Source organism: Ptiloglossa arizonensis, chromosome 1 (assembly GCF_051014685.1).
Source record: "Ptiloglossa arizonensis isolate GNS036 chromosome 1, iyPtiAriz1_principal, whole genome shotgun sequence".
NCBI classification, from domain to species: Eukaryota; Metazoa; Arthropoda; class Insecta; order Hymenoptera; family Colletidae; genus Ptiloglossa; species Ptiloglossa arizonensis.
The window spans coordinates 634546-661294 of NC_135048.1; the positions used below are offsets into that span (position 1 = coordinate 634546).

The 26749-nt window shown below is 33.4% G+C and overlaps 1 protein-coding gene across 1 annotated transcript in view; it reads right to left on the reverse strand.

Moving 5' to 3' along the window:
• LOC143154114 (uncharacterized) overlaps positions 1-26749 on the reverse strand; it is a 207580-nt gene that overhangs the window by 177514 nt on the left and 3317 nt on the right. Inside the window, exons 3-17 of the mRNA XM_076325953.1 lie at positions 25571-25698; positions 25322-25494; positions 24191-24315; positions 23796-23973; positions 22840-23289; positions 20325-20555; positions 19168-19398; positions 18606-18765; positions 16543-16803; positions 15262-15402; positions 13502-13647; positions 13218-13415; positions 10618-10824; positions 9011-9382; positions 8033-8192 (exon numbers count right to left, since the gene is read on the reverse strand). Of these exons, the coding sequence (XP_076182068.1) occupies positions 8033-8192; positions 9011-9382; positions 10618-10824; positions 13218-13415; positions 13502-13647; positions 15262-15402; positions 16543-16803; positions 18606-18765; positions 19168-19398; positions 20325-20555; positions 22840-23289; positions 23796-23973; positions 24191-24315; positions 25322-25494; positions 25571-25698 (3161 nt within the window). The remainder of the gene's footprint in view (positions 1-8032; positions 8193-9010; positions 9383-10617; positions 10825-13217; positions 13416-13501; positions 13648-15261; positions 15403-16542; positions 16804-18605; positions 18766-19167; positions 19399-20324; positions 20556-22839; positions 23290-23795; positions 23974-24190; positions 24316-25321; positions 25495-25570; positions 25699-26749) is intronic.

Below are 26749 nucleotides of genomic sequence, written 5' to 3' on the forward strand. Positions count from 1 at the left end.
CTTAGACTAAGTTAGTTTTAAGACCACCATGTACGGATATCTGTACTCTGCCAAGCAATTATCCAATCTTTACCTTATTTTTGCTCGCTTCTTCGTTTCGCAATCCGGTCACCTCTGCTTGTTGCATAAGCACGTGACCGGCCGTGTAAGTGGTCCGAACGGTCAGTCGCCGTCTCTTCCAGTGTGTCCACTTCCAGAGAGAACATGCTGCGAACACAGGGGCAGGTATTTATGCCTGTCCCTGCGGAAGCCCATGATCCAGAATAAAAACCTCTCTTCGTCAATCTTCGTAAGTCAGGTCACACGCTCTGCGTGTGCTCCTGGCGCGAAGTTGGGAGAAACGGAGCACTCCTCTAGAGGAGTGGAGGGCGTCGCGCATTTCCTCTTCAATCGGGCCCACTGAGGGGAAACGGAACTGACGTCATTTGACGTCATTTCCAAAAATCACCGGAATAAGAATACCTTCACGAGTATCATGTCCTCCCGTTACCAAAGCCAAAAATTGACGAAAAATTTTAGCAGAAGTTTAGAAATTCGTTCCAAAATCCCGCAAAATCTGAATTCGCGGAAATTCTTGGAATTTTACGACATTTCCAAAGAACCCCGAATAAGAATACCTTCTCGAGTATCATGTTCTCCTGTTAGCAAAGCCCAAAATCGACGACAGATCTAGCAAAATTTCGGAAATTCATTTGAAAATCCCGCAGAATCTCAATTTGCAGATATTCCTAGAATTTGACGTCATTTCTAGGAATCCGCGAAATCGTGGCACTTCCTCGCATATCGTATACTCCTGACAACAAGAGTCCCGACATTGAACATTTTCTACAATTTATGTCTGAATTTCATCCTTTGGTATGAGGAGAACACTGTCGCCAAGGAAGTATGCATTTCGATTTCTCAAGTACTAATCAAATGTTACATCGATATATCTAATAGACAATTATTACTTTCCATATTTTAAACCTTTAAGAAACATCTCTTTACTTTGAAGTACGATCAAAATCAATTGCTATAGGCGAATCAATCATTTTTAATGCATAAATACGATGCACATTGTTCGATTAATATTGGGAACCAGCGTAAATGTTAGTAACAGTCGTGGAAATGAACAAACATTCACCGCAACCGTTCGCCTTCGCAGATTTCGTAATTTATTAATGTTTATTTATCATATTTATTAACAAACGTCGTAGAACCGTAGATTAAACAATTATTAACAATGTTCTATTATAAATAATGGCTTGAAAGTAATCACTTTCTGGAAATATTTGTTAGATCGAACAAAGACAATCGAAGTAACCGTGCGAAAAAATAAATGAATATTTCTCTACATATCGAAAAAATAGTTTGTATTTATGCATTTATATTCCGAACGCTAAGTGACACATATGTCACACGGCGATGAAGTGAGTTGCCATCTACTGGAGAATAGGTAAACTACACTTCAGGTGTGAAAACACCTGGCGGAGAAACGCTCAAGTTTGTTGAGGAATTGTTCTTATTTCCACCAATAGAGAGCGCCACGAGCATAATTTACCGACATTACAGATAAGTAATTCCATTTGTATGGTATTCCCTACGCTGCAATAAAATAAATAAATATTTCTGTACAAAGTTTCGTATGTATCATCTTTCGAATAAATGTAAAGTTAAACGAAATCAGGGTAATGAAATTTCTCTGCATTCTAGTCTTCCTTTATACAGTTAAAAAAATCTTTGATACCTCGAAATCAAGGCTACACATATCGATTATCGACTCACAAGTGTTTATCACGATGACTTTTCTATATAGAAAAGCGATTAATCGAAATTCAGCACGTTTCAGTAATAAATACAACTTCTACGCGTATTGTGTAAATTATGAGAATTAAATAAATGTTTAACTATTGCACTAAATAGATAATTATTACTTTTCATGCTTTGAAACTTTACTAATGGAGTTCTTACTTTGAATCTCGATGAAAATTAATTTCTATAAGTATAATCATTTATAATGCATAAATAAGATACAAATTGTTCGATTAATATTGGGAACATGCATAAATGTCAGTAACAATCGCGAAAATTAACAAGTATGTTCTCCAAGGGACGGCAACCCATATTATTACCACGTTACAAATGTTTGGAATTGCGCGTTCCGAATATATTTGCATGCATACAAACAATAATTCGATATGTAGAGAAATGTTTATTTATTTTATCGCACGGTAGGGAATATCTTACAAAAGGAATTACTTATCTTTAATGTCGGTAAATTTATGCTCGTTGCGCTATCTATTGATAAAATTCAGAACAATTCCTCGACAAACTTGAGCGTTTCTCCGCCAGGTGTTTTCACACCTTAAGTGTAGTTTACCTATTCTCTAGTAGATGGCAACCCACTTCATTGCCGTGTGACATATGTGTGTCACTGAGCGTTCAGAATATATATGCATATATACAAACTATAATTTCGATATGTAGAGAAATATTCATTTATTTTATCGCACGGTTACTTCGATTGTCTTTGTTCGATCTAACAAATATTTCCAGAAAGTGATGACTTTCAAGCCATTATTTATACTAGAACAATGTTAATAATTGTTTAATCTACGGTCCCACGACGCTTGTTAATAATTATGATAAATAAACGTCAAGATATTGCTGAATTTGCGAAGGCGAACGGTTTCGGTGAATGTTTGTTCATTTCCGCGATTGTTAGTAACATTTATATGTGCTCCCAATATTAATTGAACAATGTGCATATTATTTATGCATCACAAATGATTAAGAAACTTATAGAAATTAATTTTGATCGAGCTCCGAAGTAAAGAGGTGTTTCTTAAAGTTTTAAAATATGGAAAGTAATAATTGTCTATTAGATATATCGATGTAACATTTGATTAGTACTTGAAAAATCGAAATGCATACTTCCTTGGCGACAGTGTTCTCCTCATACCAAAGGATGAAATTCAGACATAAATTGTAGAAAATGTCCAATGTTCGGACTCTTGGTGTCAGGAGTATACGATATGCGAGGAAGTGGCACGATTTTGCGGATTGTTAGAAATGACGTCAAATTCCAAGAATTTCCACGACTTGAGATTTTATGGGATTTTCGAATGAATTTTCGAACTTTTGTTAGAATTTTTTGTTGATTTTGGGCTTTGGTAATAGGGAACATGATACTCGAGAAGGTATTCTTATTCCGGGAATTTTTGGAAATTACGTCAGATTCCAAGTATTTCCGCGAATTGAGATTTTGCACGATTTTCGAACGAATTTCTGAACTTTTGCTAGATTTTTCGCTGATTTTGGGCTTTTGTATCAGGAGTACATGATAGTCGAGGACATATAGTTTTCAGCAGTTTTAGCAGTGTGATAGAATCGGGTTAAGGAAATGGAAACAAATAATGGGCAAAAATAAAGTTTCTGTTGTCAGTCAAATTCATTTTATTACAATATGTACATCAATTCATCGGAGATACAACCGCAGTCCTTCGATGCATTAACATATTCGCACATTCATACATATTACATGTTGTTCTTTAAAGTACTCTACTCCTTCTGTAAAAATTATTATTCTAAATTCGCTGCCATTTAGCTCGGTACTACCCGCGACGAAGAATTATTAATCGTCCCAGAGGGAGATAAATGTAACTTTGATTCCATCTATTTCCCGTGACATGTATTACAACCGAAAAAATGGTAAGAATTAAAGTTCTTTCGATCTCCTTGTTTAGTTCTGCCAAGCAAATATATTGTCGAACAAAATCAAGCAAAATTGGGAAAGATGCGACTTGACGTGTCCTCTTATAAAGGACATCACCTAAGTGTAAATCGTCGATTTTACTGAAATTTGCATATAATACAGTTCTAAAATAATATTTGATACCTATTTTTTGTTTACTATTATTCATATCTAGAGGGTGAAATCAGCCCTCAAAGTTAGAGGAGAAAAACACATTTCCCTCGATATTTCGAAAATAATGAGATTTAGAAAAAAGCTTATTAAACAAAAATTACGTATTTTTAAATAATAAATTTAAGCTTCCAAACAATTTTACAAAATATAAATTTGTTTAATCAATATGTTAAAAAATGTACAGTTGTTTATACTTTTTTTTATACAGGCCATTGTTGTGCGTCTTTGTAAATTTTCCAATATAAACTATAAATCAATATAGAAAGTGCGTATATTTGAAAATTGTATTTTGATCTTTTCTAATAAAAGTCAGCGTTGGTACAATAAAATCAGCTTCAATGCTGTGTCGATCCTGGTTCACATTCCGTCCACTTAATCAATTTTCGATCCATTCTACTCTCAGCTTCGCAGGACAGGATTAAAGCAAGAATGAGAAGCCCAAGCTAAATCCAACATTTATCGAGGAAATACTGTATCGGTCATTTCCGTCGAATCAGTCTAACATCATAGTTTGAAGGATGAAGATTTTAGATATTAGAAATGTACCTTAACACTGTCTTATACAGTATCACATTCTTTTTACTTTTTATTTTTATTTTTGTAAGCCCTTACAATAATTATATTGTAAATGAATTCGAACACAAACATTTAAAACGTGTAATCAAATCATCAAGTAGTAAGCTAAAGATTCATGGATACAAACATTTTAACAATTTCGACTTGCGATTTTGAAAACACTTTCAAAAGTAAATCGTACTCACAATTAAGAAGGGATTAGTTTGCTTGATTAAAGAAATTAAATTTTACTTTCCACCTTAATTTCACGCTATTGACATCTTTTATAATTTGATCACTATAATAAGTAATATTAACTTCACTAATTGTTTTTCTATTGTATCCAGTTACTATCCTCCTTAATTAAACCAAATATTAATTTTATTGCAAATCTTATCGTTCATTTGTAAAAGGAACTCTAAAACGTAGCGTTGGGAGCATTAAAATGATCTTGAGCCTTTAAAGTACAAAAGAAGCTATAACGAAATACTAAATAGTGTTTCATCAATACATAAATATATTTTGAATTTATATCCTATCCTCATTATTAATTGTTTTACATCCTAATATACTTTATTTCGTACGCACAGCATTACTCTAATATAAATCGGATTTATTGGCAGCCCATTGCATAAGATGGAGGAACCCGCAAAGAGTTATAATGGAAGTACTCTACTCCTTCTGTAAAAATTATTATTCTAAATTCGTAGCCATTTAGCTCGGTACTACCCGCGACGAAGAATTATTGACAATAACTACAACGGACTACAACAGATACAATCATTCTCTTCAGTTCTCCGATTAAAGAGTAACTACTCGTTTCTCTGTTTATTATATGTATGTGTATATATATACTTTCATGGTTTCAGATACATCTCTCATTCATCTATCTCTTTTTGCGGCACAAATTTTTATGTCAATCAAAAGATTTCGCTACTTTCATTATATCCGCGATACTCCCAATTAAAAATTTCTTAATCAGATTAAAATTTTTTTTAAGTCCTATAGTCTTCCTTTCTCTTATCAGTTGTATCTATTTTATCTATACCAGTTGCTCATAATATCTTCGCATACACATTATTAAGTCACCGATTTTAAGAATCAATGGGCCCCTTGACAGAGAAAGATAAAAATATAGCATTCTATATGCCGTTTTTTACTCCTGAGAAGTGTACCATTGTAAGTAAACGATTACATTTAAAACTTTAAATCCAACACACATTTGCTAAAATACTTTGAATGAATATCATTTTTTACACATGTAGTGTATACTTTTTGTCAATTCTGCCTCTGTTTGAATACTTATGAACAGTACATTATATATGTACGTATATATGTATGTACAACTCGACCAAGTGAGAATAAGGTTCGAAATCTACATGCATAAACCGGCGGATTTAATTAACACAGATTTCTCTTCTCCTGCACTTTCCATCTTGAATCGTAGATATTAGTAAGTAACAATCCTGTTGCTACTTCCACCAGTCACATTTCACTGTGACGTCAACTGGCCTATAGCTGGACCTCGATGATTGTCCGTCTTGATTGCCTATTTCCTATTTTACTAAGCACGTTTGCCCTCAGACCTCATTCTCGCTTGGTTGAACTATAAATGTTTATGACGTCACAGATATTCCTGTATCATAGGTATCGTAAAAAATATTAGACAAGACAATGTTATCCTTGAAATTCTTTTCCTCAAGAGCTATGCGTGTATATCCATAGAATATAAATATCACAAAACAGCTTCTCTACAGATATTTCATATCTTGGATTTGCTTCCCTCGCTTCACGATCTACTCCTCATGCGGAGTACTTTCTCCTGACTCGAGTAGTCCCCGCAACCGAGGTACGTGATTACCCTCTCGTTTTATTCTAAGACGAAACAATTAATTTAAAATTTCTGTAACTATATTACTTACAATAATGCTAATGAATGACTATACTACAATATTTAGAAGCGTTTCTTTTTACTTCAACTGAAATAAAATACAAGAACGAAATAGTATTGCAATAATCAATCCTTTTTGTCGTAATTTCCAGAATTAATATTTAATATCTTCCATAAAGAAGCGATGCAAATTCAAAAAGCAATCACTCAAGAAGACCAATTATAATATAGTATTAAAGGAAAAATTTACTTTACTAACTCTACTCAAAAAGTAACTATAGAGAAAGCGAAAGATTCGCTGTCTGAAATTGCATAAAAGGAATAATCTAATCTGATTTAAATGTTAGAAAGACAATTCATGTATCCATACATCTTCATAATTCAGTAATTATTCAACACCAATTATGACTATATAAAACCTTAAAAACACGTTGAGCGCGACGACGGTTTTGCTATCCTTTCCGCTCAGACGGCAGCGAGCGAGCACTTGATACCAAGCCCTCGAGATATTTTTGGGATAGAGAATATGAACAAAAGATTACTTTGTTTCCCTTTACTGTGGGAATGGCACAGCTAATGCCTAAGTATACAAATTATAAACAAAAGATAATGGAAAGGGGAAAGGCAAAAAGGTGAGCTCCAAAAGACGATTAGTTAGAAAAAGCATCGGAAGACTAAAGGTCTTGGACCTTTTTGAGCAGAAAGAATTTAGTTTCTACAGTGACTATTTTCAAAAAGTCTGTTCACCCAAAATTCCAAAATGTTAAGAAGACAAGTAGATAGCGATTCATTCATCTTTAGAGGTCCTCTAGTCGAAGGTAGGAAAAGGGGAGGGAAGAGCGTTTCATCCCGGGCCTGCTAGTGGACTCGTCAGTAAGGCTTCCTAGCAGGCCCTGCCTTATACGTCGGGACATTGGGAGATCGGTAAGGGACCGTATATATACCGATTGAAGCAGATACGGGAACTTGTGGATAACGGTCAGTTTCCCTCTGGTGGCAAGCGTGGGTAGCGTCGCCACACATCAAATAAGCTATCTGTGCTACATACACGTCGGCGTGTAATACGATTGCCATCTTCTGATAGTGATACTTCATCTGATAGTTCACTAAGGAATGTCGGAACCAGTGATTCAAACGAATGGTTTGATCCGCGAAGCAACCAACCCAATATTGTATCTTTCACTAGTGTTCATGGTGAAACTGGTCACGTTTGCCCAAAATTTCCCAGTCTGGCATTATCTCAATCGTTCTTCTTTCACACTGTGAAAACACTTCACTCGCTCGTCTATTCCAAACACTTCAGATTCTCTCCAGACCACAAGCAATTCCTTTCAGTCTCATGCATTACCACAATACAAAAAGATTCGGGCATACGTCAGTGAGAAAACTAACAAAAAAGGTCGTTACTTATTGCAATATGTGTAAATCTCATTCACACTGTTGTTTAAAATGTTTTAATAAACTCCATTAAAATTATAACATCAATTTTTGAATCCTTGACAATGCCGGTTCACGTACCAATGTCGCCCAAACGAAAAGTCTGCTGTCAGTCCCAAGGGACTGATGTCACGCCCAACGTGTTAATTATTGTAGAATGTAAATATTTTGCGCAGCAAAAGAAATGTACTGAATGTTATATTATAGTTTTATTTTTATGAAAGAAATGTCTCTATGTATACCTGAAGTAAAAAATAGATCCTGCAATTACAGCTGAGATTAGTAGCAACGAAATAATTATTGCGAGAACCCCAACATATTTCTCATCTGGTAGCCAATCAAAAATAAAACGTGTTGCCTGATCTTCCATCAAATGTGTACGCCAGTTTGGAGGTCCCAAAACTAAAAAGTGTACAAAATGTGAACTATGAGCGATATACATATCATTCACTAACAGAATATTATAGATATTTTTAATTTATTCGTTATTCCTAATCATTGATTTTAACATTTATGTTCAACTTTATCGTCTGACTACGATTTATCTTGTAATATTATTGTACTATGAAAATATTGTTAATATTATATTAGTAATTTTAATCCTAATAAATAATCATTATTGTCATGAAATTAATTATTTTTTTTTCTTTCTTTTAGGGGATAATTTACTCTTTTATAATTTATTAAGGAAACACATTCAAATCCGAATCGAGAAACCAATTAATTGAATCGAGCGTGTGAGGGTATTGGTCGTTAGTTTAAAAATAAACAGTCTCAACATATTTTCCAGTAAAACAGTTCATTTAATGAATTATACTTAATGAGAACATACAAAGTCTGTTTCATTTAAAGGTTTGTAAATTATATTTGATGTTCGAAGGATCTAATGATTCCAAGTGTCATTCAAAGACTGCATTGTTTTGAGTGCAATTCGGGGGCTGAAATGTTTCGATGTGGTTAAGATCTAAGAGATCACGGGTCGATGGTGAGTAAAATCCTAACTCCTAACCCGACCCAATCAATTAAGAAATTCCCTAAAATATTAGCTTGAAGGTAGAGGTGAGAACAGGTAAAACATTTATAATACTAATACTCAACTACGAGATTTTAATTCAACAAGATCAATCAGTTCCAACAAACGAAAAATATTTCGAAAACGGTTTATATTATATTTTATTTTACATAAATATGTAAAGAATACAAATGTAAGAATTATTTACCTTTAACAACAATAATATTTGTTATCCAATTAAAATTTAAATCACTTTGTTTGACAGTACACTGCCATAGACCTTCATGTGTTCTATTAACTTGTAAAATATGTTCCGTGTCTGCAGCAAGAGGAAGTGTGATACCATAATCTTTCCATGTTTTATTCTCCACTAGCCAAGATACTTTAAGCTCTGAATAAACATAACCTAAAATCGCGCAATGACATAATGCGGTCATACTTAGAGTTTCTCTTACTTGTACATTCTCCTTCAATGGGATCACTGCCAAACTTATCACTTTGATAATTGAGTACGTTTCATCTATTCGGCGCAGAGTCATTGCATAAACGCCAGAATCGTTAGGAGAAGCTTTAATTATTTCTAAGGAAATACAAAAGTAATTACTACCTGTTCTTATATTTTGTTTCATTTATTACGATAGAATATTTCTGGTTCATGACGAACACTTATAAAATTGTTTATTGTCTACAGAGTAGACAAGATTGCGAGTCACGAGTATTTTAATGGACAAATTGTAAGTTACGCAAATAAATTTTAGTTTTATAGATTTATTTTGATTTTTAAAAATATAAACAAATTTTAAGTACTGCAAATTTCATAATAATATATGAATGTTAAAAATAAACAATAAAAATTGTAATGGTACAAGCAACTCTAAACTTTGTTATTCATTGATATATAAATTATATTAAAAAGTAACATTGTGAGCATTTTCGATCTTAAAATGTAAATTTTTAGATAATTATTTTTTTTTTCTGGTATAATTAATTTAGAACAAAAACAGGACGGCGAGAATAATCTCACGAACAAAAACAAACAATGTAGTGCGTTGTTGCGCACCAAATCAGTCACTTTTGTACTCTATGTCAGGGATTTTGTCCAAAGTCAAATATGTTACAGTTCATATAGAGGTAGACAGAGTTTAAGTCATTATTTTCACGTTTTCGAAATTATTTAGAAAATACAGACACTTGAAGTTAGCAGTTTTCATCAATTTTTATAAAAACTGCTTGTACAAAATAATTCATTTTTTTTTTTGCCGTTGACGATCACGAGTACCTTTCAATAGATATGTAAATAGTAATCAGTTACTTCAAAATTACAAGTGAAATTTTAGATTTACACGCGAAATAATCACTCGCGGTAATTTCACATACATGCAACGTGACGTATCACACTGCATAATGAAAAATGGCATTAGAATAACCCAAGGTACACCGCAATGCAAATACTCGATTTTAAACTGCACTAAACACAAGTATAATAAATGCAGACAGAACGCACTTAAAACATATACACACGAGATAGAAATGATCTTTTAAATTTGCTCATAAATGTCTATTCATACTTTCAAATCTTAAATATATATGATTATTTATACTTCTCACTGAGCCATCGATTAATAATACTTGATATAGTTCTATCAAAATTCTTGAATCCGAGTTTAAAAAGTGATCGATTTGGCGTGAAATGGTCCATACATCGGATTCCTACTCGTAATTAATGTATTACCTATTTACACTAGCAATTGAAATATTATATTATTTAACTTTTATCAATAAATTGGATTTAGCAAATCTTGAATTTCTACGCACCGACATTAAAATCTTTTATCTCCACTCTACCCGCTTCTTTTTGCACGAAGATTCCATTTAATGACCATTGCAATTTGGAATGTGGAGATTCTTTTCCTATTAATGCAACAATATCAGGATCTGATGCAATTCTCGTTGATTCAAATTCTTTTATAATGAGAGCAGTGTGGTTCATTCGAATTCTTTGGTTTACTAGAGTTATTGTATCTGTTTACAAAATTACGTAAATCTATGTGAGAGGTTTATTTACTTATTTAGAGTAAATAAAAATTTCTGGTTACATAATGCATGAAAAACTACAAATCGTTATATGTTTTTTGTTTACAATATAAAATATTTGGAATTACTACCCAAATCAATTTGTTTTTACGTTGCATACATTGTATGGACATAGATGGATATTCTTCCAAATTCATTGATATTGACCATATTACTATTAACCACTAACTCATAAGTCATAAGAAAATGTAACGACGTCAACCTTAACTCTTTTCAAGCTTTTACGAATGCTTTAAAAATGTGCTTATACAAAATACACAATTGTAGTATCGGATTTTCCGAGTCCGCTTGGGCCTGCTTCGAGCGCGGGCCTAAACAAGGCAGCACGTGCGGACAGACCCGGGTCAAGGTAAACATTCGGTGCCGATCTGTCCGCTAGCTTTTATGATAGGCCCGAGTATCCCTTTACAGGGGGTCCTGCGCGACGACCGAGTGTAAGAATGCATGGGGATGAAAGAGAATACATGTGGCTCGGAGAAAGTGATGTATGTTTGGAAAAGTGACCGAACGTGACCGAATGCCTGAAGTGAGAGAGACTGAGGATTGAAATGAAAGAGAATGAATGTGCGTGCCTATATAGAGTGTGAGAGGAACGTTTGGGATACAGTACAGTATGTCCAGAGTTTAACACAGTACAGTATGTCCAGAGTTTATCACAGTACAGTATAAGACGGTATGACGCGGAGAGTATGTTGCGGACGGTATGACTGAAAAGACGCAATAAGACGAGACAGTTAAAAGACGCACTAAAACGAAAGACCGGTATAATACTTAAGCAACAAAGACGATAAAAGACGCGTGCCAAGGACATAAAGACGGTTAGCTTAGTTTAATACGCGGTCGATCTACCTTAGTAAAAAGCGAAACTAACCACCGACACTACGTCTAATACTATTATCACTGTAACTTATAATATAAATATATATATATCCATACACCACGCACGAGTACAACAGTTATTTGGGGGCTCGTACGGGGACCAATAACCTTAAATCCCTTCTCCAGTGATCCAAGGAGAAGGAAAAAACAACACAATAGTTTTTAAGAAACAGTGTGCCACACGTCTCCATGTGTGACTGCGTAACAACAGCCCCGACGATGAGCCCTTTGCGAACTTCTAGCAGGGCTTCAATGCTGCAAGGAACGAGTTACGCGAGCGCCCCGCCCACCGTGACAGTTTCTATGAGAAGCGTGAAGCTCCTCATAGATCGGAAGATGGTCCTACAAGCTGAACTGAGGGCGGGTCTAATCCCACCTGGCGTAGTGTCTATAAGGACCGCCTATTCTTTCTGTTGCTAGTCACCGCCTAAGGCAAGGGGACTAGCAAAGTGGAGGGAAAGCGTCGTGACTAAAACTGGCATAATGAGGACAGTCAAGTCGATGATCGACCTGACCGTCCTTAATATCCCGTTTGTGCTTCCTAAGCACGGTGGCGACCTGGATTCACATTCTCGAGATCACTGGCCAGGTTTGCATTCGTGACGTTAAGGTCGAAGAAATTCAATCGTCCCTCTCTGGACTGGGGTCGGTGTGGACCCGATGCCCTCTCTCGGCTGCCAGAAAGGGGGTCAAAATCCGGCAGGCTTTTAATGATGTAGGCGGTGACGAGAATCGAGGTTCATGCCCAACGTCTACTGCATGGAGACTGCATGTGTCAAGCTGCAATATGTCTCCACGGTGAACCGCAGCGATTCTACGGAACACCGCGCAAGCCAGTGTGTGACCCCCAAGTGTTTGGTCTGTGCAGACTTGAGAAGACCCGCCGCGTATGCGAATGGAGACAAAAAATGTATAATGCAAAAACTAAGCGATAAATCAACGAAAGGAAAAAGGAACGTTATTTGTTAGAATATATTGCACCTAGTTCTGCTAGCTACACATCTTTAAAATAATGTACTGTCGCATAAAATTGGATTACATTGAAAAATTTGGATTACATTTTGAACAGAGTTTATATATAATGTTTGTAGATTTATTAGTTGGGACTACGGTGGCCAGATTGTATTCCCTAAATTCCTTACTGGGAGGAGTGAGAGACGGTAGTACCTTCTCCTCTGCGCATCATGCGTTAAAGGCATTAGAGTGGGAAAAGATCGCATTGCGATTCTAATGCCTTTAACGCATGATGCGTGAAGCAGGAGGGCGGTGCCTACCGTTCTTCCAGGCCTCTCAGTCAGCAATTTAGGGAATGAAATTTGGCTACACTGCTTATAACTCTTACGTGATTCATTTTTTAGTTATATTCAACTCTTGCCATATACGTTTTACATGGTACTACTTACCATGTAATAAAATTCTCTGATTATATTATGTACACTTACCTTCTGTTACGTCACCACAAAGAATTTCGTTACAGCGACCTGTCATTGTATTTGGTCCTATACATGGTTCTCCTTTAATGTTAGGTTTTGGAGAATTACAACGTCGTTTTCTAATTCCTGAACCACCATTACAACTTGCACTACATGCCCATGGTCCCCACTCTGACCAACCACCATCTATTGGAGGTCCGTCTATATCTGTGAAGATTAATATTTCTACTGTAAATCAAAGTTAGTAATAGACAAGTAGAAATTTAATATAGATAAATCATTTCTTCTTTTACCTATTGGCACACAATTTACAGACCAGGTGATCCAGCCACCAGAAGCAACACCGATTGAAAAGAAATAGAATAGAAGAGGACTAACGTGTTTGTAGAAAAATACGTTCGTCGTGTTAGAGAATACTTCAATAATATTTCCGAGCCACCTTAAAATTTTAAAAAGCACATGTGAGTAACTAGTTTTAAATGATTCTATATAAATATATTGAATGATTTTATATAGTAAGTCCTCAAATTTTGTAGTTGATTAGTTTCGACACTTCTCGCCTAAATAAAATATTGTGTAAGATGAATTGCATATATCAAAAAAGTAAAAAAAACTCAGAAATTATTGTGTTACTACATACGGACTATATATAGTATTCCAATTTATATTGTACACCTTTCATGCTTTTGTAATTACAAATATCAGCAAAAAGTATTATAGTATATACTGTTCAAAATTGAATTCCTAAAATTTAGTCTAATGCGACAATATAATCCATAAATATAATTTAAAATCACCATTGAAAATCAAATGAACAAAGGCAATGACCAATACGCTGTTTTTAACCTTTCGATAAATTGACTCCTCTGGACTCACTCTATGTCTCATCACTCACACTATATCCCATTTAAAAAAAATATTCTCTAACAGTATAATATTAAGATTTGGTGAATTTAATTGATCTTGACGGTTTTCAGAATCGATGGCTTAAGTGTTTTTTTATTCAGCATTTCTCAAAAATAAATTTCCATCAATAAAGTCTACAATTTAGCTACATTTAAAATATAACATGGGCCAAGAAATTGCCGCAATATTTGAAACAGTCATGGAAAAAGCGTTTGAGAGAACGAGAATCTGAGAACACAGTAAAGCCTTCTTTTATTAAATATAATATTTCGATTTTACTTATTAAAAATTGAAATATTAATATACATAATGTAATTTTACAATCATTCGTGTATTTGAACCTTGTTTACAATTAATAAGCAACAGAAATCAGGTGATTAATTGTGGTACATCCTGTATAATAAGTATGTTTATTTGAAACTCAGGTAAACGTTTGCCTACCCATTTTTAATACCTCATTCCTAGTAAACTCCATCCAAGAGTCCATCCAAAGAGACGAGATACCAATGTTTACATTAATGCTTGCGTGATCAGTTAAAGTGTCTGCAACTATTGGTTTATTTTCTTCAGCTGCAGGATAACCCTTACAACCCTCACTCAATTATAAAGGGCTCTTTGAACAGTTTGAAAGAACGTTCGAAACTTACACTGCACGTCTATTCTCTTCTCTCGAGTCACCTGTTTCAATTCCCCCAAATTATTCTATTTATTCGATCGGTTCTATTCTTTTTTACAGGAACCCAACATTATTCGGTTGTTGGTAGTAGTTGTCGCGTAATAGTAGTAATAGTAGTTCAAACAGCGATTCAGAATAAACTTTTAATTAAAAAAATTACTTTTTCTACCTTATTTCATTAATCCTGTTATTATCCTATATTTATTGTATTTTTTTAGGAAGTGATTGTTGAAAAAAATAGTTTCTTTATTATATGTGCTGTTGATTATGTAAGGAATTTAATTGTAAGTCAAATAATTTAAATTACGAAAAAATAAGAATGACGTTTAGAAAAAATGTTCTACGTAATCATTCAATCCGAGTATTGTGAAATCACTCGTCGCATTCGGTATTTCGTCTCGTTGGACAAGCTATAGATTCAGTAGTCGAATAACAGTTTTATATTTTGTTTATCTTTTTGCAAAATTTTACCTTATAGTAACGTTAGTCCACGAATGCGTTGTAAACAATGATATCATTGCCTTCTGTCTATGAAACATTGTTACATTAGGATATGTATGTCTTGTCAACACTACCCAGCGATCCGCTTCACTCAACGTAATTACATAAAATCTGTTTAGAAAGAACGATTAATTGTATTTAAAGTTTTAATATACTTCAAAAGAATAAGTGTATCGCATAAACATAATGCCATTATATCAATATATGACGGAAAACTTTTATAATATACATAGGTACTCATTTAAACATTTTGATAGCAATACATTTTTTTTTATCATTATTTCTTTGTATTTGCAACTAATCGCTTGGGTTATTTAGCAAAAGGGGTGAATGTTTTTTGGTTGTGTGAGAATGACAACAATACATATAAGTTTGATCTTAAACGCTATATTTAGCAAATGTACAATGAACGCGAGAAAAAGGTATTATGCTATATTACAGAACAGTTTCCAATAAATAAAATGTAAAAACTTTTTATGAACTATATATGCTCATTTAAATAATAAAATAGAAAGGTAGAAATAACTAATTCTAAAATCACAACAATATTCACACATTGCACAAACAAAATTTATAAAATAAAACTAACGGTTGTTCGTTTAGGATTAATATTTTATAGGGTATCGTTTTTATTGCACAGTATGTTGCAAACGTACTGGCACCATGAAAGTAACTTTGTTTAAATAATCAACGCCAATACAGTGTTACTCTTTAATGAGATATTATTTGCTCTTTTTTTAATTTTATAAGAGTTTTTCGAAATTTTTAAGATACGTCGATCATTTATTTTTTTATTATCTTCTATTTTAATCTCACTTATATTAGACAAAGTCATGGGAATTATTTAAGATTTGAAGTTATAACAAATCATACACTGAACGACCAAAGTTTTTTTATCCCATCGCCGTTGTTTTACCCACGAGAGGTATGATTTAACTGCTTTTATAAATTACTTGTTGAGATAGACATGCCTGGTTTAGGACAAGCCAGATCGATTGTTTGTGTGTAACACTTTGATAAAGTACTAAATTAGTACTAGTCCAATTCATCATAAAATATTAAATTACTAATTACCACATAAAATATTAAATTACTAATTACTACATAAAATATTAAATTACTAAACTAATTCATCTTAAAATATTGTAATTTCCGCTACGTATATGATTCCGTATACAGCTGTTTGGATTGTTTTGATAATGTATTCAGTAGTCCTTTCAATTTCTTCTTCTGTTTTAAGAGGGATCTTACATATTAGATTTTTTATTTATGTTTTCCTGGAATGCTGGCCAGTATGTAAATTTCGTTGTAATTGATTTTGGTTCCATGTATTGTCGTTTTTCGTTTGGCGTGAAGATGATTGGTGCATGATGTGAAGTCAGTTCTGCCTTGGCCTGTATGTCGCTTATACGTGGGAGGAAATTGGTGATCGCAAAGTCTATTGTATCTAGTATTTCTTCTAGTAGGCCAGTGTGTTCGCCTGTTTTGATTGATTGTTTCCAGTTTTCTTTCCTGTATCATTTTATAAAGTGCTATACCTCTGTAGTTATTAAGTCTTAACTCTCATGATGTGTACTTTTGTACTCTATTGTTATAAACAGCTTGTCTTTCTTTGAAATATAGAAATTTTTGCTCTCCAAAATGGTGGATTTTTTCTGATTTTGGATTGAGTATTATTCGATTTAAGAGACTATTCCTTGGATAATCACTGGTTACCACCGTACGTCATAAACCTTCCTTTAAACCTTTTAACGTTGACACAACTCTCTAACCTCGTCCATTAACGCAGCCAGTGAGACGAACAGAATCACACTTGTGTAGTGTTGACGCAACGTGACAGAGCAACTACGTTTTCGAACGCATAGTCTACCTAAAAGGCTGATTGGGTTTTCAACACTTTTCTCTGCGCGACGAAACGTCAGTATTACAGTTCATACAGTTCATTCGACTACTTGTCTAAGGTAACGAAGTAGAGTCTGTCGACCGACAAAGATGATTCGGTTCGTAGAACCAAAATGTTGCGCGTTGTGTGGCTCTGATGGTTTCGGTTTTGTCTTACTCTCGTTGAAGAAAGATCGGTCATCTTAGTGATTATCCGTGATTGGTTAATACTGTCGGTGTCGAGGTGCTGAGGGCGGATATTTTCACCGAGCCTTGCTAATTGAAAAATATGCAACTTTCCAGTGGTAGTGAAATACAATGTTTAAACTATAAACGATTAAGCGGCACACATTGCCAGGATGCCACGCGGATGGGTGGTTTAAGAGGTGAAATACCTCTGTTGGAATGAATGCAACAATGATCCTAAGAGTGCCAGATGTCGATAGCGAATAGTCGATGCCAATTTTAAGGACTATTTCCATATTGGCGCAGGTCGTCAACGGTTTGGCTATTTTTCTTTTGGGTTTTTTTTCTGTTCAATACACTGAACACGACACTGTCGTCGTTCACGTCACGTCAAAATATATTACTGTATACTTATTTGTTCGGACTTTGTATTCTCATATGTACAGAAACTATACTCCTGGATACGCGAGATCCCTGCATATTATGATAAACTACATATTATAATCTGATCTTTACAACAGCCTTGATTGGCAGACAGTTGTTCGCCAGATTTTTAGAAGCGAAAGTTTTCCGTTTATGAGGGACAATGGAAATTGTTCCTCGCTATTTCTGCTGTAATAGCGTCCCTTTCTCACGACACGGTACGATTGCCGTCACTGAATCAGCAGAGGACAGACATTGTCTAGAAACATAGCGATTTTCTCACTGTATCAGTGTCGTTGCCATGACTACATAAAATAATATGGTATAAGTTTCTTTTTGTTATAGGAACCTCCCATCCACAAACACATAAAAGTTCTCGAAGAGAATCCAATTTAATAGAAATAAACGACTGTCTTTTTCTGGACAGTCAATTGATATTAAAAATTAATTTATTTTTAACAAAAAAATAGTTACACTTTATATAAAAAGTGTATTAATCGTACCATTTATTTCTTGCGTATAACACCTTTCCTCGTCTGAGCGAATATTTAGATCTCTCTATAAACACGATAGCTCCCATGACATTATGTATTATGAATGGTATAAGGCAAGAATCATATCAGTACCGTGAATTTATGCATATTTATATATTCATTAACAGATTCACAAATATCGGCCTGTGGAATGTCAAAATCTTTGGATTACGCGATATAACGTCATCCACATCGCAAAAGTAAAATTATTTAACATGGGATTGATATATTACATCGAATAATTTATAGTAATTTTTAAGGTAATATTTACTATAAGTAGTAAACAGTTACCCTGGAGTTGCAGGCAACAGAAGTAAAGGTATCGAAATTACACCCTTTCCCCGTATATGAAATGTCACTTGTTCTGGATGTGTTACATCTTCTTTGCTCCACGCTGATAACGATAAAATTTTAACATATCGATCAGTTTTTGTGGTTTCAAGATGGCAACCTGTTGATATTAAAAATTAATTTATTTTTAACAACAAATAGTTACACTTTATATAAAAGAATTTTTTTAACAATTTTGAATTCTTATATTTGTAATAGTGGCATTTGAGAAAGTCAGTATGATGTGTAGTAACCGTGTCTTGTATAAATATTTCCAACACATCCGAACCGTTAAAGAGAAATTCTACATATGTATAAATCTTTGTAAAGTAAAATCCCCTATCGTTATTATTGCAAAATATTTCGAATCAGCATTTGCAAAGTGATGGCATTATAGAAGGAGCGATGATACGTGAACGAAGCGAACGGAAAAGAAAACAAGAAACGAATAGTGGATATCTCTGTAATTATTCATATACAAAACACTTTAGTCTTTTACAGTAGGAATAAATTGTGAATATACCTGAATCTTTATCGAAAGTAATTCCAATAGTCCGTCCTCTTTCACTACTATAATAATAATACATCGGTAAAAAAGCATTAGATGGATCGACATGATTCCATTCAAATAGTGGTATAGGATCGTCTTCGTAATAAAGTAAGACTTTTCCTCGAGGAATACTAATTACAAAGTTGCTCCATTTTCCCAAATAAAGTAAATGTGGCAAAGTTTTCTTTTTGACTAAAGTTATAGCTGTAAATGAGTAGAATATCTTATAAGTGGTGAGAGACATGAAGTGTACAAGGATGTTTCTAAAATCGACATGGATATCGTTAAATACATGCTTAATATTAGCAAGCAGAATAAGGTGGCAATGAAGTGTCGAAAAAAAGATACAGAATATTACGTAATTGTTCAGATTTGCTAATTGAAAATCTAAGTTGTAAAAAGTGAAAAACACAAAAAATGCTGAAATATTCCGACTTTAAATAAAGATTGTTGGAGAACTAAATTTATACTTTTACATTAAACACATACTACTGTTACTGTTATTTTACAGTATTCAGCCTTTTGATTTGGTGCGCTGTGATTAAGGAAATTAAGAATCAATTTTTTCGTTGCTTTTATGTCTCAGAATAAATTATCCATTCGTACACACTTTACCAAACGACTGTTTTATGGGAATCTAAAATGTCTTTACATTTAGTAAATTGGTATACGAATGAAAGAAATTAAATAAACCAATGAAAACTATACTATGCGTGTTATATTGTATCTACCATATTTTCAACAGCGTTAATGGTGCAGCAATAAACTATTTAACTGTAGAACCACTACAAACTTTTTGTATGTAAATTCGAAACAAGCAAAAAGAAGTTAGTCTAAAGGAATTTCTCATCAACAAATAACTATTGTATTTTTACTATCAAGTAAATACTTTGCTCGTATCTAGAAAATTATCACACCATTTCGTTCGTATAAATAGTAGTGGAAACCATCATTTCGCAACAATGTTCAACAACATATTTTAAAAAATTTCGATCATATGAATTTTTGTTCGTGTAACTTAATATGCAGGGGGCCAATAAAATATGTAAGGATGCCAATAAAAAGAAATTAACTAAGAAATACGGATTTTTATGGAAAAAAGTAACAAATTTATGGTGGTTGCCAACTACCTTCAGTTTCTGATTCATAATAAAGAAGTACTTTTTCGTTATCCAAAGCTCCTATTTTAAGGATGTAACGTGATTTGAAACCATCATCGGCTGTAAAGACAAATGTAATGGAATCTGGTTGATCTGGTTCCCAAGCCTTCACGGCAAAACGTAGACCTTCGAAACGATATTCAGGTAAAACATATAAACGCCTGCCCACAGCATTTCCTCTAATAAGAATAGTATTTTTTTCTGTAAATTAGAATTAATAATGATCAGTTTGTTAATATTATTAGACTATACAGATAATTATGATTCTTATCTGTACAAGACATAGTACAAAACAACTATCAACAACTTCGTGTTGTTAAATGAGTATAATATAATAGGTTGTTCAATAAGTTTTGTTGTTCGATAAAACTTATTGAACAACTTAGTACTCTTTAAATTTAAAAAATATGAAACATATTTTCCTTTAACAAGTGATGCAAAGAGTAACTTCATAGAAATTTCGAGCAATATGTATTTTGTGTAATATATAAATAATAAATTAATGGAACTGAATTATTTCGACGTTTTAACATAATTATTTTATTGATAAAAATGAATAGTAATTAACGATAAAAATAATAAATTATAGACAAGCATCTTCAAATATTATATAAAAATTTCGAAATATAGAGATTATTCAAACAAACTGTGCAACAACTTAATTTAATAAATTCTATACAGAACCCCTATACGGCAAGTATCGACGACGCGTAGTGGAGCGAGTACGTACTATGCTTGGATATTAATATAAATAACTATTAAATAAATGAAATAAATTGAATATTTCTTAAAGATCGTACATATAAAATATATATCTAAAAAAATTTTGTTGTATTTATATTACTGCTGAAGGAAACTAATCGAAGATTACGTTTAAAAATTCAAATACGTTTCTTCAAAAAGAAGTTTTTGGCTTTTGGTAACATTTCTCTGCATAACGTAATTATTTTAAATCCCAGGTGTAAAATTACAGAACTAGTGTTAATTAATTTAATTATTGAGAACATGCCGATTATTGTGGATTCTCGATATTCTTCTCGAATCTAATTATCTGAATGATCAGAAAAGTTTGTAATATGTTTTTTGAGCATCTTCAGCTAATTGTTCGAACGGTACTATTGCATTTTTAATATCTGATTCGTAAATCAAAAGTTGGCGAACTCGCATATGATACCTGGTCAAGTACAATATCTGGTCCATGAATCAAAAGTTTATGATTCGAGGGAAGGGTATTTTGTACAAAGCCATTGCAGCATGTGCTGGAATGCATTCAGAAATTGTAATGCTTTCCACCAATTAAATTCGCAATATAACGACCGACGTTATCAGTCGTTTCATCCAAAAATATCTAAATATTGTGTTCTACGGTATCTTTTCGAATGTTTTGAATAGTCAATTTATAAACATCGTAGGGGTAACTTTTTTTGAGAATGGATTCATCTGGTATGCTTTTATGTGTGTATATTTTAAGAAAATTTGTCTGCACTGGATTATCTAGATACCATCAAAGAATTTTTACAGTTACCACTGCTTGACATAAGTCATCTACAAAATTGATTTGTGTTTGGTTGCTGGCTACTTGTACTTGCTTCGGTATTATTATGCCACTGCCATGTCTCCTATGAACTACAGTATTTGCATGCTGAGTTAACTGTTAACTTAACGGTTAACATTATCTTCCTCGATAATGAAATTCACGTCTGATATTTCTCTAACCTATTTATTAATTACGACTCGTTTTAAACTTCTTGCTTTGGGCATAGTGTCTTAGATAGTTAAGAGTTGAGGTATCACGATCAGCATTCCGACAATGACGGAATTAAACTAACATCTTAATATATCGTTCCTCTACGATCTGTATTGTTTACATTTCATCGAATTTCGATGAAACTGGTGTACTATAGTATAAATAGAAGGTGGCAGAGTTATTACATAAACGTAGGATGAATTATAATTCATTGTGCATAAATTGTTGAAAATGAAGCTTATTCTAGAAAAAAAGTATGTAAAATCTGCAGCAAACATTAAACATACTTCTCCACCTATTTATTATGTAAAGATGTAAAACATATGCAATATGAAAAATAGGTATTTACATATAAATCTGTAGTCTACTGATTATCTGCAAATAAGGATTATCAACAAATTAAATATATACTGAATATGGTAATGTTTGAAGGACTCATTCGCATAAAAAAATTATCGCTAATTCAATCATAGTACTCCCATGAAAATATAATTCATAATTATAAACCCTAAAAATTTCAATTTTTGGTGCTAGTTGTAATTCAATTTTTTTTGTTCTCGCCTATAATCGTAAGCAGTACCTAACTCGATGGGGCACTCACGCTGAATAAGTAATAACAGTAGAATGTAACAATAATTTCTATACGTGTGGCATTTAAATGGAAGTTACTGTAAATCGAAATTGTTTCTTATGAAGTGACATTACTTTGAACAGTAGTATCACTTTATGACAGCCTACCTGGTTTTTCACAATCTCGAACATTGCAAAGATCTTGTGGTACAGAAGGATCTGTAGTATAACACCAAGTGCCAGCAATATTACGTGACGGATTTCTGCAATAATTTCTAGCACTTTTAGCACTGCCATCTGGATATAAACTATCATTAAAGCAATCTTGCTTAGCTTTTGCAAATAAACTAGATTTTGAAACTGGAATTGTCGAATATTCTGGGGTCGTGGTTATTGTAGTCGAAACATAAAGTAGTGGGTATGGATTTTCTGGTGGTCCCGTTCTTAACGGTTTTACACGTGTCCGTCTTTTAGTATGCATAGTGAACATAGACTTCGTTGACTGTTCTGTTGTTGAACTTAAATTGTATTTAATTGGCCAGTCATCACAAGTTCGTCCAGAACGCGTTTCTGACAATTTTCCCACATAGTCGTTCGCGGTTCCAGCCATTCGGCATTCTAGAAATGAAATATATTTTCATTTCGTACTTAAACGATGTCACATTAACGTAATTTATCTTTTTGTTGAAGGTTCTACAATTTTTAAAAAGAATTTGCAAGATTGATTTTATTACATTATTTTTGTTCCTAAAAAGAAATTTACTTACTTCTATATGGTAATTATATAACCAATGTTTTTCTAGCATATTGTAAAAAAATAGCAAAAATTGTTGTCCTGTATCAGATATAACTATTATATAATAGTAATATGTTACAACTACGCCAATGAGGCTTTGCCTGTTTCTCATTATCTCTCTCAATCTCGCAACCTGACACTTATTTTCGATTAAATATTGCCATTCTCAAATTTTTATTAGAACATCAAACGTCACGAAGACGTTTAAAATTTTTATCTTAAATATCTCGCCTTATTTGTTTAAATAAAATTTATTTAAATATTCATATAATAACAAATCTTTTTTTTTTTCTTAAATATAGAGTAGTTCTACCTTTAGATTGATTACCTGATGATCTGCAATTCCGAAGTGAACAATACTTTTTGGAAATAGTTTCATCTTTTTCAGATGCAAAGACATAACAGTAAGGACCGTTGATATCACGAGTAGGATTTCTACATTTATTCAAAGCTTTCAAAGCAGACCCGTCAACAAATTTATTATCGAGTTTGTCTTCACTGGGCACCTGATTGAAAATCATTAAAGATTTAAAATTCTAAAATAATTAGATTTAACCCTAGAACTTTTAACATGGGGTTCTTGACCCACAAATCGAAAAATTTTTAATTAGATTTATTTCCCATAAATTAAAAATTCTCTAAAAATTATTTATTATCGCATACATTCTTAAATTCCATATTCTGAAGTCGGCTGTTGTTATACGTTAAAATATTATTATTTACCGTTTTTGATATCCAAGGAATACATGGAAGTTCTGTATCGCTTGTCCACTGTGTACCCTTATACTCATAAGCTTTTGAATCAGAGATACAGTTTGGTGATGTAGGTTCTTCAACAGCATCCGCCGCTGTTATAGTATTTCATAAAAATAAATTTTGTTTTCCAATTTTCACTGAATTTTACTTTTAAAGTCATATTATTTCTCATACGTCTCATACAAAAGTAACGAATAAAAAGATTCACCTAATATTAGGTGAATTATTTTTGTCATTTTTAAAAATAGTAATAAAAATGATATAACAAAAATGACCAAACCATACATCTATGAAATAAATTAATAATATTATTCCAATACTGTTGAGTGTAAAACATATTCGTTTGTAAAACAGCCCAACATTCTGTAGCACCTTTTTATAAGATTGGAATCCTAAGAATATGCTATTATTATGACGAATTAACGGTCTAGAGTCGAATGGAAATGAATTATGTCTAATTCGTGTTGTTACTGTTTATTTAGAAATACTGTTTGTATTATGTATTGTATTGTAATTGATTAATTCACCGATGCAGATAACCGAGAAGACGTCGGTTATGTCGAATTGATCGTATGAGTAGCAAAAAGTTGTAAATGTCATGTGTATTGCAATGATTTCAGTGAGAGTGATCAGGTAAATACAGTAGATGATCGGTGAAAGGGTTGATAAAAAAATACAAATATCGTCAACTAATTCTGCTAGGATGAAAGTGTCCTTGAGTTTTTTTTTACAATAGATTGATAAGGCCCTATCCTTGCCCTATCGTCTAAGTGATGTCAAATTTTTGTCTGAGTTAGGTTGATTCGAGCCTCACGATGACGATCAAATGTTTTATAACGACGAAAACGTTACAAGCCATTTAGACTTGTAATGCAACAAGTATGATTATCACTTTTAAAAGTGCATGCGCTTACTAATTAAGAATCTCTCAATTATTCTATTGCCATGATACTTATAATAAAAACGATTCGATATATAAAATTGGATAAGCAAAAAAAAATTAAGAACTTGAATGCATTAAATGAATCAAGAAATATATTATTAATAATAAAAGCATTATATACATTCAATGATAAACACATGTGAATCCCTATAGACCAAATAATGGCATTTTACCTTCTGGAGTACAAAACAGTGTCCATTGTGCTATTGTGTTTTCACTTCCAATGCTGAACCATCTTAAAGACGCAAAGAAAATGTTACTTATATACAACAGTTCAACCGCTGCCCTGACTTTTTGCGAAAATAAACGAAAATGTTCTCCAAAAATGCTGCAAGATTTAGTATTATGTAAAAATTATAAAAGTAAATTAAAATCTTACATTTCCGATAGGTAAATGTACCAACCTGATGCTAAATTCTTTCCAAGTCCAAAAATCAAGTATGCCTCTAGTTGGAATTTCTTTTAAATAGTGCTTCATGGATTCTTCGTTTTCTTGGAAAATTAGCATTGTAATATCTTTATTTATCGTTACCTATATCAAATATTGACATTAGACATATTCTAATTACATATGTTTTACAATAATAATGAAACATAAGAATATTATTAATATCCATTTCGTAACGGATGGGTTTTTATAAGTAGGTTCCACATGCAGTAACGCCAAATGCAAGAAATCCCCCCCCCCCCCTAACAGGGTCAAAGTATCTTTGAAACATATCCTTTATGAAGAAAAAAAAGATAGAAGTACTCTCCGGATATGGTTGCTGTAGCGTGTTGGACGACAGGAGGTGTTGAATTGGAGCGTCTCGTCGTCCACACTTCTCGACAGCTTTTTAGGGGTGTCGAGATCGTTGGAAATTTAAAGAAATGAAGTCTTGTTACGTTTAACAACGCTGTATTTAGCGTAGAGTTGGCGAAAGTTGGTAGGTTGTATATTTTGTGTAAACTGGCCACGGAACTCTAGCCACCGAACTCTGGTTTGTTGTAATTTGTTTGTCGAACTCTTGTGACTTGTGTTGAGCTCTTGTGTCTTGTGTAACTGTCGAACTTGTATGTTACTTGTAGTAAAGTGTTAAACTGATGGCGAAATGTTCGCTTGTTTGAGTCTGTGTCAAACTGATTGGCAAAATTGTTTAGTTGAGTGGTTGGCAAAAATTGTCAGACTTGTCTTGGCAGAATTGTCGAATTGTGTGAATGTCGAAAATTGTTGGCAGAATTGTTTGAATCGTGTCTTGGCAAAATTGTCTGACTTGTGTCTCCTCCGCGTGTCAACCCTCCGTTTTATGTGTTCCGTTTGAAATGCTATTGGCTGAGGAATTTGGGAGGTGGATAAACTGTGTCGGAGGAAAGGGAAATCTGGAGTGGGATTGTTAGTTGCAAACCGAGGGTTCCTGGAAGTCAAAATTGTTAAAAATCATAAAGATGCGAAAGTCGCCTTAATGACCCCGCAACTGCTTAGCAGACCTCCAAGAACCCAGGTAGGGTTGTTAGCTTGCTAGTGGATTGCACGTGTACCGAGGACGTGCTCGATACCCGCGCTAATCCAGCCATAAACGATAGGGCGTGGACTTTTGCGTGCC